This window comes from Ixodes scapularis, unplaced genomic scaffold (assembly GCF_016920785.2).
Source record: "Ixodes scapularis isolate PalLabHiFi unplaced genomic scaffold, ASM1692078v2 ptg003480l_1__unscaffolded, whole genome shotgun sequence".
Lineage (NCBI taxonomy): Eukaryota > Metazoa > Arthropoda > Arachnida > Ixodida > Ixodidae > Ixodes > Ixodes scapularis.
In genome coordinates, this window is record NW_024610332.1 from 117,407 (window position 1) to 129,941 (window position 12,535).

The 12,535-nt window shown below is 47.1% G+C and overlaps 1 protein-coding gene across 1 annotated transcript; it reads left to right on the forward strand.

The window, feature by feature from the left end:
- The first annotated feature begins 9,315 nt into the window (after positions 1-9,315).
- On the forward strand, positions 9,316-11,749 carry LOC120842871. The gene is made up of 3 exons (XM_040214056.1): positions 9,316-10,492; positions 10,637-10,848; positions 10,943-11,749. The coding sequence occupies exons 1-3, from the start codon at positions 9,316-9,318 to the stop codon at positions 11,747-11,749; spliced, it is 2,196 nt and encodes a 731-aa protein (XP_040069990.1).
- Positions 11,750-12,535: the final 786 nt, after the last annotated feature.

Consider the following 12,535-nt stretch of genomic DNA (forward strand, 5'->3'; position numbering starts at 1 on the left):
GTGACTCGTTACATACCTGCACCCCTGCCTGTGCAGTCTCCGGACAGCGGGGCAAAGTACGCAGAACAAAGCGCGGAACGCCGCCGTATCGAACACCACTGTGGGGTATCCGTTATTGGCCACAACCGCTAACAAAAAACGAATGTCATAAACAGGCTGTCTTAGAAATTCTAGAAAGCAGAGTTTCGTATTTGGTGAGGTTCACGTATCTTTTGTGCCGGGCACTGTGCACATGTTGGATATAACGTCCGACAGGTCGTACGACGTGCCTGAAAGATGGTTGATCATGACTTCCGAGGTTTCCGGTGCGCAGTCGCAAAGCATGGTTTTTGATTGAAAGCATATGCTTTCCATCCGACAAATAAAGCATTGTGCACTGTTCGCTATACTCCTTACGTCACCAAAAACAAAAACGACGCTCACGAAAAGAAAATATGTGACGGTCGATTATAATTTTTGAGATTTATTTTGCAATTTCACAAACACACGCACAAGAAGGCGACGCTCACGCAAGGCCCTGCTCGTGTGATCCTCTGATCAGTACCTTTTTGACTTTGTATTATCCTTTAGAAATTTAATTTTTCGATTGTCAACGTGTAAGCTCTTCACTATGCTCCACAAATTGTCTTGAATGACATTGTCATAATCCCCCCTGATGTCCAAGAATGCTAGCCAGAGTGGGCAACGTAAAGCCCCTATGTAACCAGGGGCTCCGGAACTGAATGAGAGGGGGGGGGGGAGGGCAACGGGGCTTGACATTTTCCAGGGGGTGCTGGGCACTATGCTGAACCCCCGTGCGTTCGGCTCAAGGCCTACCGAACAATGCCTGCACCCCTCCCCCTTCCTCCCCTCTCACCTTCGTGTTCTCACGAAATTCCAGAAAAAAATTTAGAAATAAATCAATGTGTGAGTAAACCACGGACAAAGCGGCTGCTCAAAAAAGAAAAAAAAAGAAAAAATAAGAAAATAAAAAAAAGCCGGCGTTTGGGGCCCGGCCAGTCGGCTTCTTCGTTTTGCTTCTATTTTGAGCAGTGACGTTCGTTTTGCTTCTATTTTGAGCAGTGAGGCCCAAAGACCACAAAAAATTCTTCAATAGTTTTTTTTTTTTTGGGGGGGGGGGGCAGGGGGCTTACATCCACGAGATGATCTGCGCGAGAAGAAAGCCCTTCTTGAACGGGTGCCTACAGATGTAGCAAGTTGAGGAACCCAACTCGCAAGGCAAGCGGAGGCTTTAGCAGGCGACACAGGTTGTCAAGGGAGAGATCGCACTGCAGTCTTTGTTGAAGCATCGCTATCACGGCGGTTGTCAAAGATATCAAAGAATCGCGGCATTCTCGCCTGTATTTCTGTGTCTGGTTTTCGAAACATCATTTGGTTCTTGGCGAGCCGGCCAGCTATGTTCAGGCGGGCGCCCTATTATACACCCAGACTGTGTTACCTTCTTCTCAAAGACGACCATAAAAACAGAAAACATTCTGAAATAAACAAGGGCACCGCCAGTAAGTGGGCGCGTTAGGTCCGCGCTTCTGTACTCCTACTCCGACGCTCCGAGTTTCATACTCCGAGCGCAGCAGCTAAACGGCGCATGGCGTACAGGAGAGCAGCACACCAGAACTATCGACGAGCCTCATGAGCTCCGTCCGATGGCACGGTTTTGACTAGGCCATTTACTTTCCGATGTTTATTTAAGTCAGAAATCGGCGGATGTTATTCCGTTTTTATTTATTTCCAAAATACCGATGCATTTCGGTAAATTGTCTCGTAAAGACGCTCAAAAAGGCTTTTATCGACGGAAAAAAAAATCGCGAATGGAAACGAACAGTTGAGAGGAGAAACGGTTCAACTTTTATTTACATCTAATGCACAATGTTCTTCACACTTCAATACTGTAGTAAACGCATGCAAACATTCAAAGGCTCGCATCTGTCATTCCCGCCTGCCCCTTCCTTATGACAGCGCGCAGTTTCGCGAACGCGCGCTCTACGTTTGCGCTAGACACGGGAAGTTTCAAAATGTCCAACTTCAAACCACCCACCTAGGGTCCACAAAGAAGGAGGACAACCTTCAACGGGGCAATCCACAAAAGGGCACAATGAGGACAAACTTTTGGGGACGTAAACTGAAGGTCAAAGTAACCAGCACTCCGAGAAAAAAAAAAGGACAGAATTGTGCCTGTTACCGAAAATAAGTAACGAAATAGCGTTACTCGTTACCTTGGAAAAAAGCTAACGCGTTACACAGCTCCGTTACCATTTTCCAAATGTAACGAAATACCGGTGTCGTTACTTCCCATGACTAGCGGACGTTACTTTTACGTTAGTTTTTCGTTACTCTGTGTTTCACTGTTAGTATATGACAGCTGTTTATAATAAACCGCCTTTGTAAAGTTCGGCAATACACTTGTTCAAAGCGATTATTTATTTATTTGCACTCTGTAGCGCCGAAGCATTACAGCAGAGGAGTGGGGTACAGATCACATTTATACGTTCGAAACTCACACAGACAGCACCATAGCGGCAGGGATTCTAAAAAAATGGTGACGTCTCTCTTAGGACGGTCGGCGTTCAATGCTGTAATAACCTCGCCTTTTGTTAGCTGAACCAGCTTGTTTGTCTGACCTCGGCAGGATGTGTAATGTATATCCTCGAACACGTGACGCTTCGAGAGCGCGATTCGAAGAATTGAACCTTGCCCATATCACCTGACTGGGAAGAAGAAACCGCTCTCAAAAGAACGACCGGATGCACACCAAGCAACGGACGCAATATAGGCCTATTCATGTAATCAAAGCTAATCCGGTAAAATAAACGGTATTTTATTCCTTTCAAAACGAAAGTCGTCAGCACCCGGCTATGCTGACACCTGTTTTGGTTCAAAGCGTGGGAAGGTCAACGCTTTCAAACTTAGTTTCTTCTTTCTGTTGTTGACAAAACCACAATTTATTTGTTTTGAAGAGAAGGATGTGACCACCTGGAGTAGCTAGGGACGCGAGGCAAAATCCCTCGAGCGGCGGCAAGGTGTCGCCTTTAGAGCGGATGCCTCTTTCCAGCGAGGCGGCTGCTCCTTCAGGGTACGGCGACGGTGACCTTAGCAGCTTCTACACGAAGACTGCGCCAAGGACACGTAGGCGTTCCGCGTGGCGATAATCTCGCGCCTTTTGGGCCCGGTCGTGGGCACGGTGGTCGTGGGAAAGTTACAAGTTAAATGTGTCTTCCAAAGGAGTTTGAAATGACGCCGCTTATACAGCTTTGTTGGAGTTTCTTTGGCACTTTTACGTAGTGTACATAATCAAATTATTTTGTTTTCAAACAATCATGCGCCCATTATTAATCAAAAGTAACGAGTAACGTAATTTCATAGGAGATACCGTAAGATAATAACGACGTTACTTTACTCGTTAGTCATTTGGGACTCTAACGAGTACGTTAGTAGGTTAGTGTAACGACTAACGCGCTACCAGTAACCTCGTTACTTTTAACGCGTTAATTCCAACACTGAAAAAAAAACAAAAAAAAAACATCTCGAATACTGAGACCCCGAAAAACCTAAAACGAATACCGTAAAAAAAGAAAGAAAGAAAAATGATGAGTTTGAGAAACGTCCACACAAGACTTTTTCGGTGAAAAATACCTCCGCTTGTATGAAAATATCCAAAAACCGGTATTTTTCGGTTTTAACCGCTTTTTTATTTTCGACAGCAGCGGGTGTTTATCGGTGTTTTTTGGTTCAAACCGGAAAGTATACAGCCTAGTTATGAGTCCTAGGGTGTATACTTTCCGGTGTTTATTTATGACAAAAATCGGTGGATGTTTATCGGTGTTTATTTATTTCTAGAATACCGGTGCTTTTCGGTGAATTCCCTCGTGCAGACGCTAAAAACGGTGATTATCGTGGGAAAAAAATTGCGAATGTAAACGAGCACTAAGGACGAAAATCAGTTCAAATTTTATTTACATATTTTACACAATCTCTTTCACATTTGATTATTGTAGTATATGCACGCGTACATTCCTAGGCTCGTGTCTGTCACATCTTCCTGTTGACGACGCGCAGTTTCGAGAATGCTCATTCAACATTTGCGCTGGACACGGGAAGCCCCAAAACATCCAGCGTGGCTTGGCACAGTACTGGCCAGCTGTGACTGGCCTCTCGGGCCACTGATTGTGATCTTCAAGGTCGGTGGCTTAGGAGGACCGCTGACCTTGGACGACAGTGGAGCAAAGCTACTGTCCCCCAAGAGTCCAAGACTACGTAGGTCACAAAAGAAAGACAGACAAAGTGCCTGATTCTGGGTAAGATAATGACGGAAGTTTTCGTCAAACGCATCAAACACACAACACACACACACAAAAAACATTGTTGGGAAAACATATTTAGAAACATGTTTTCTTTTGCTTACAACCAATTTTATTTCCGTCACCGGCGGATGTTTATAGGTATTTTTCGTTTGCCAGCGCTTGCTTAGAAATCTGAAGAAAAGAAAAAAAGGTGTTTTTCGGTTTTAACCGATTTTGTATTTTCGACTCCGGCGGATGTTTATCAGTGTTTTTCGGTTAAAACCGGAAAGTATACAGCTATAGTTATGACGAACTCGGCATCTCGTGAATACGGGTGGTAGAAGCCGAAATTATTTCGAAGATAGATTAATTAGGCCTGTGTGGAGCGGCGAGTCTCAAGTAAAAGAGACGGCGACGGTATGAAGTTTCTACGAACGTTTTAATAATGTTTTAATATTCCTGAAAGGTTTGAAGACTCGCTACGAGCACATATGTGGAAAGTTACCTTGGCCAATCTATTTGTTGACCATGCATGCTGTTCAGATTTAATTTAAAGACAACATTCTTGAACTCGCTTGTCGACGCAGGAAACTATCAAACTTGTCAGATATTTCGTGGTTCTGTCCTGCACCGCGAGACGGACGCTGTCGGTGTGCTACGCCGATACCGGCACACCGTCGTTCAATAGATAGCACGTCAATTCGTTGTCAGGCGAGATGCATGAACAATCCTTTTCCGCAACTCCAACTGATGTTTCGGCTTTCCAGTCAACTTATTTGATTCGCTGGGCTAAGCATTCTAAAAAGGACAGCGGTCCGACTCTCTTCTCATCTCGACAACTTTTCTGTCGCTGTGCTGTCAGCACGCTACAAAACTTTACCGCAACGCTAACTGATGTTTGGCTTTCCAATCGAAGTATCTTTATTCGCTGGGCTAAGCAATATAAAAGGGGCAGCGGTCCGAATGTAGCGCGGAGCACGTGTACGACGAAACCGTCCGATCCGACGTGCGAACTGCCGGATTGGCCTTCGGGGGCGAGGGTTTTCGTAACACCAGAGAGCGTTGAAAACCCTCGCCTCCGATTGCCTGATCGGACGTCGGATCGGACGGTTTCGTCGTACATGTGTTTCGCGCTTGTCTCCTCACCTTCGACAACTACTCTGTCGCTGTGTAATCGGGACGCTACCGTTTGATATAGGTATGACGACGCTCAGATAGGGGGTCGCGATCAGCCAATCAGGGCTCGGCGTTCTGACGTCACCGCTACCCCCTGCGCAAGAAGCAGACGAACTTGCCCTCCGCATGGCAGAACAAACGTATGGCCATATAAAAGTATCACAACCGGCGGCGTAGCTGACGACGTTTTTGTCGGTTTTTATAACAGTAGCTGCCTTTACACCTCCAAGCGAAGGGCTCGATCGCGTTGCGTCTCTTCGAACAGCAGCGCTTATGTGTACAGTCACTCGCTTTTTCTTCAACGACCTTATCAAGATTTCTTCAATGCCGGCGTCAAATAAAAGCGATCGTGCTCGCCATCGTCTGCTTCCAGTTTATTCGGAGGCCGTCTGGCACAGGGGAGGAAGCGGAAATTGCGTAGAAGCAGGTTTGGAGCCGCGGGATGATTTTTTTTTTCCCTGCCGTTTAGTAGGTGCTTCGACGACTCCGACTCGAGGGACTCCGTTCGGAGCTGAGGGAGCCGCTACTGAACGCGCCGTCATTCGTACAGCGGAACCGAAAGGATAAGAAGTAATTTTTCTGATAAAAATCGCGTCCCGCGGGCAACGGAATCAAACACGAGCTTGAATTGTGTGCGTCTGCTGTTTATTGACAAACCGTGCTTTGTTTGCGTTTTTAGTCGCTCTGTTGCCGTACAGACGCTGAAGTATATCAGTGTGTAAAGAAATGCTCAAAACAAACGCATCAGCGGCCCCCGAGATCTTTATCACCATCCGTGTGCGGGAGAAAAATTGAACATTTGTCGACAAAGCCACCCCAGCAGAAACTTTTGACTGCCCAATAAGCATCAGGGAAAGCTAAACATACTGGCTTTACCCGAGGCTTGGGCAACATCGTCATGTTGAACATTTCCCTACGTCAGCTAATGTTACCGGCGTATTTTATTTGAGGAAGCTCTCGTTCTCGACGCCCTCACCAAGGCTAAAGTCCCACGAACCGTTTTGCTGGATATTCCAACAGACCCTTTCAGTGGTTCGCGCATAATACCATGCTGAGACGGATCAAGAGTATGCGCGGGCAGCATCATCAGTTTTCTCCAGTGTAAACCCCAGCTGCTTTGTAGTCAGCTGGTTGTGGAGATTTACGCCGTCTGTAAATATCTCTACGACAGCCGAGTTGCTTGAAGTCATCGCAAATAAAAACAACAGGTTGCAGCGACCAACCTTTTAGATAAGCGCTGGTAGCGACTGCACTCTCGCATTCTCACCCATCACGTCGAACGTAAATGCGCTAGTTTCGGGGTAAGGTCGGTACCTCGCTATTTCTTTTTTTTTTGTCTGATTTGAATTTTGGGCGTTTGTCTTACTTTTTAACTGTGCAGTGACTAGCGTTACATCCGGCGGAACCCGAAATAAAAATTAAAGTTACGTCTGACGTAACTTTACGCAGAGAATTCGAGTTACGTCCGGCGCATAGAGTTATTATAATGTACACTAGAGGTTCAAGTGGCGCTAGTGTGCTGACGCAAATTGAAGCAGACAGCAACCAGTCGAAAATTGACTTCCGGTAATGCATTTCTATGGGAAAAAGTGAGTGCATTTTCTCCCTGCGCTCGATTATAAGAGCAAATATCCCAAATAATTCGTACGTACTAGGTAGTTTGGAACATTTCTCAGTCAGGCCGACGAAAGAATTGGTCAGTTACGGCGTTTTTCTCTCGAATTCATCGCACTAAAAACAGTGCTAAAACGGCTTCGTACGTGTATTTATGTGCACTGTCGGACACTGTTAGTGCGAACGCGGCGTCGGCGATTTCCAGCATGGGGGATATACATGCCAAACGAACAAAGGACATCTGGAAAATCAAGAGCGGCGGCAAGAGCTACACAGCAACACCGGATCAGTAACTCGCAGTGCATGTACGATCAAAATAAATTGAAGGCCACGTAATCTATTCAATTTTAAATAAGTGAGTACCGCTTTACTCTTTCTGTCCTGAGCGAAGCTGCGTGTTCTACGTTCAAAATATCACCCGCGCGCTAGACATCTTTGAGAACAAGTGCGCGATAAAAGCTGCCCGGCAGAAAAAATAATGCGAAGAGACACCTTTCATATCCCACGGACTTTATTCTCTACGTTGAAGGTTTTTATCCGCTCATGCACGACGGGATCATTTTCATATGGTGACAGGACTGGCATATTATCAATATACAAGCGTCACCGGAATGCTGGCGAGCCTTGAACACAGTCTATATTCGTTTCGATCGTAATTTTGCTGTGAATCGCCGCTTGTTTTTACACACCTGCTGCGGAACACACGTTTGGGACTGAAATGCAGCGAAGTTAAACATCGCTCACTGATGAAGAAAAATGCGCTAACTAAAGCAATTACACTTTTACAATGTTAATTAAGACAAATACTATTCGGTACGACCGAAATAACCAAAGTGTTCCATGTTATTTTCCGGCGAAGAGACAAAATGCACGCGCGTTTTCCCATAGAAATGCACAGGAGCACCGCAAAAGTAGACTGGTTGCTGTCTGCTTCAATTTGCGTCACGGAAGTCGCATAGACACTAGCGCCAGTTGAACCTCTAGCGTACATTATAATAACTCTATGGTCCGGCGTAACCCAATATGAAAATTAAAGTTGCGTCCGACGGAACTCCAAATAAAAATTAGAGTTACGTCGGACGGAACCAATGTGAAAATTAAAGTTACGTCCGACGGAACTCGAAATAAAAAATAAAGTTACCCCCACCCACTGCCCGTTTCGACCGTGTTCGCGCTAACAGAAAATTGGCTTGCTCTTTATGCTTATACAGCCTTGATGGAGATGCACCTCAACGGGTAATCGGTCTCTTAGCTGTAGATGAGAAATTTAGCCAGTGCGGTACAACCGCTAACCTGGGATTTTTAACGTGCATCACGCAGTAGTGATCACACGAACGCGTGCCGGCACGAAACTCATCCAGATCGAAACGGGCGGGGGCGGCGGGGATCGAACCCAGGAGGTTCCCAGCGCAAGCTTTCGCTCCACGCTCCGAGCTGAGACGCGTTAGCCCACTCGGCCACTTCCTCCCTCGCGCTAACAGTGTCCGACAGTGCGCATAAATACACGTACGAAGCGATTTTAGCACCGTTTTTTATGCCACGAATTTCAAATAAAATTGCTGTAACTGACCAATTATTTCGTCTGCGTGTCTGGGAAATGTTCCAATGTGCCTAGTGCGTACAAATTATTCGTGATATTTGCTGCGCAGCGCAGAGAGAAAATGCACTCGCTTTTTCCAATAGAAGAGCATTACCGGAAGTCAATTTCTGACTGCTTGCTGTCTGCTTCAAAATGCAACAGCACACTAGGGCCACCTAAACCTCTGGCGTTTATTGTAACAACTCTATGGCTCAAACCACTGTAGAGATCAGTGGCTCAAACAGTAACTCTATGGCTCAAACGGCTCAAACCCACCGAGGCGAAGGGCCGCCGCCGCCTCCCTACCGCACTTATTTGACCACTGGCGCCATCTAGGGACAGGCGCGTCGGTTAAAAAACTCTGTTAAAAAACAGAGGTGCTCCCCCAGGTTCCTCACGAACCCTTTCCCTTTTCATGCTCCTTCCCGCGTTGCGCAACCTCTCTCGCTTGTTTCGCTTTTTCTTTGTCCCCCTCTGTAACGCCGAGAAGCGTATTTTCATAGCAACGTTAGTCGTTAGCCCATTAACCCGTGGTTGGCCCTTGCTCCAGTCCGTGCTTCCGATCCCGAAACAGGCGGCGTTCCCCCCACCCTTCCGTGTTCCCGTTTCCCGCGGGTCCGATGTTGAGGTGATTTACCGGTATGAACTATGTGATTTTCTCCGTTGAAGATGACCTTTCACCGTTGCTTCCTTTGTCCGTTTTTCGCGGAGAAACTTACGCGCGTAGTAACGCACATTGCGGAGGTACACAGCTCTCAGTCGAACTTTGTTGTGCGCTGTGGGGTTGATGGCTGCTGTCAAACGTACAAGGTGTTCCAATCCTATCGCAGTCACCTTTATCGCCACCACCGTCAGTACCTCACGCCATCGGATGGCAACACCTCTGGATTCTGCGACGTTGATACTGAAGAACCAGAAGCTTGTGGGAGCACCGACCCCCTGCATTCAGATGAGGGACCCTCTGCCTCGCCGCGCAATGCCGGGCCTACCGCCCCTCCATGGGAGACCTTCGACCAATTCGTGCAGGGAGTGCAGAAGAACATCTGCATGTTCTTCTTCAAGCTAGCAGAGGAACATAAAGTTCCACATGCTACATCAGAGAAAATCTTTGGCGATTTTCAGTGCCTTCTTGAAACCATACTAAGCAAGTATGCAAAGCAGGCCCAACAAGCCGGGGAGATCTTTGGTGCCAATGACCCGAAGGACAGTCGCAGAATATTTGGCAACGAGTTCCCAGGATGCTTGTTCGAACAAGTGAAAAGCACGTACCAGCGAGAACAGTTCGCCATGGGCAACCTGCCTTACGTGAAACCTGAGGAACACTCTCTGGCAAATCCTCAAAGCTTGTCTTTTCAATACGTGCCCATTGGCAAGGTGATCAAGAACCTGCTTCAAGTACCTGAGCTGTCAAAACATCTCCTACAGGAGACTGAACAAGAGACGACCGAGCCGCAAATACTGCGGTGCTTCCGCGATGGCAAGGCAATCAAAGAAGTCCACAATGAACCTGTGCATATGCTGCACATTCTGCTGTATACGGACGAGCTGGGCATCACGAATCCCCTAGGGGCGAAGCAGAAGAGACACAAGCTGCTTGTCGTCTACTTTTCGGTGCTTAACCTGCACCCACGCTATCGGTCGGAGCTCAAGAACATCCACCTCACCTTGATGGCGAAATACCAGGACGTTGAGCGGGAGGGCCTAGACAAATTGTTACAACCCCTCCTTCATGACCTGAACGAGCTCAACAACAATGGGCTTCAGGTCCAAATGCAGGGAAGCATTGTCACCGTGAAAGTAGCAGTTGTAGGAGTTTGCGGTGATAATCTCTCCTTAAACAAACTTGGTGGGTTTTCCTGCTGCTTTAGCAGTGGCAGGGTCTGCCGCATTTGCATGGCCCTCAAGCCAAAGCTGCCAGACCTTACAAGAGAGGGACTGTGTGCGTTAAGGAGTGCAGCCACACACAAAGAACATCTGACAGCAATTGCAGTCAACCCAGCACTCAAGAAGATGTATGGTGTCACAGGACCTTCTCCTATGCTGGCACTGGGACACTTCGACGTCACCAAGCAGCTCATGCCTGATCTGATGCACGACCTCTTTGAAGGAGGAGTTGCACTTGTGTTGCACCACGTCCTTCAAGGCCTTGTCTCCGAAGGAACGCTTGAATTGGCAGATTTCAAGAAGGTAGCTGCCTTCAAGGTGGGTTTTCATGACAAAAAAAAACAAGCCCGAAGACTTGGACCCTAACTTTGCCAAGGACCATCGTGCCTTAAAGGGCACCGCCTCGCAAAAGGGGTGCCTTTTCCGGCTACTGCCCCAGATGCTTGCATCCAACCTTCCCGAGGGCAACGCACACTGGGATCTGTACCTGAGGTATCGCGAGATTGTCGACATGGTCCTAGCAACCGAAGTTCCAGCTGGATTTCTACCATACCTGGAAGACCAAATTCAAGATTTTCTACGCGCCTACCATGACCTGTACCCATCCGCCAGCGTAACTGCCAAACTGCACTACATGGTGCACTACCCTCGTATTATCTCGGAGTTTGGACCCCTCCGGCAGTTCTGGTGCATGAGGTTTGAGGAAAAACACCAGTATTTCAAAAGCATGGCCTCCAAAGTGAAGAACTTCCGGAACATATGCAAAACGCTAACAATGCGCCATCAGCTTCTGGAAAGCTACCGACACCAGACCTACGTCCTCGACAAGCCTCTCTCTGCCCTGGGATCAAGAAAAGTAGACCCTGGCACGCTGCCCCCTTGCGCACAGAGCTTGGCAAGCAAAGGTCAAGTTTGGGAGGCCAAATCCATCAGCACCAGCACGGGCGACTACCGCAGGGATGCCATACTCGTCATGGACAAGACAACCAGTCTGAGCTTTGCTCAAGTAACTGCCGTGTACATAATTGATGGGGACCCAATCCTTCTTCTGGAAGCGCTCCAGGTGGAGGCTTTCCGCAGGCACAAGTATAGCTTCAAGGTGCACCGGACGGGCAACTTCTACCTTAGGAAGCCAGGAGAAGAAGTGTGCTCTCAACGCCTTGACTTGTACTTGGATGGTGAACTGGTCCCAAAGTGGGATCTTTTCTTTTATCCATGAATGGTGAGGCCGAAGGACTAAGTGTGTGAAACATTTTCGTTGTGCCAAGATGAACTTCCTTACTTTTCTTTGTCAGTGTTGCATGTTGAGCGTTACACGAGCGCCTAAAAGGAGAACGGTGCTGGGGAAATCTGTAGGGATTTTCCTTGTCCCTACCATGCTTAATTAGCCGTGGGACTATGCATATAATAAAGTAATGTGTTGTTGTACTTTAATTTAAAAGTACACTGTATTTAAGCACCTTTGTTGAGGTACATTGCCCCCAATGTACTTACTACTTTACTTGAAGTACATAACCTCTCAACCCCGTTGCACTTGACTTTAAGAACTCTTTTTATGTACTTATCCAACACTAAGTGTGTTTGTGTTGCTACTGTGTGATCGACATTCAAGTCCCCAGGCTGACAGTCATACTGCACTGGCTAAATTTCTCGTCTAAAGTGGAGACATTCGGTACATACTTTCGATAGACTCACTTTCTTCTGTTTGAACTCCCATACGCTATCTCAGGTTGGAATATTTTTCTTTTTTCATCACAAATACTGTACCTCGACCCAAATATGGTAGTTCAAAATGGCTAGTCTAGGAGTAAACTCAAATCGCTTACACACAGCTTCTTGGTGGCACTTTGCATATATCCCTGCACCCACCTAAAGTGCCACCGAAGCTAACCGACCATACAATTCAATCGGAAAACATGTGAAACCACAAACTTGGTGATGCCCCCCTTGTTTGCACATATGCTGTAGGCTTTGTTTCTGTCTACAACTGCTTCTCGACTATTAC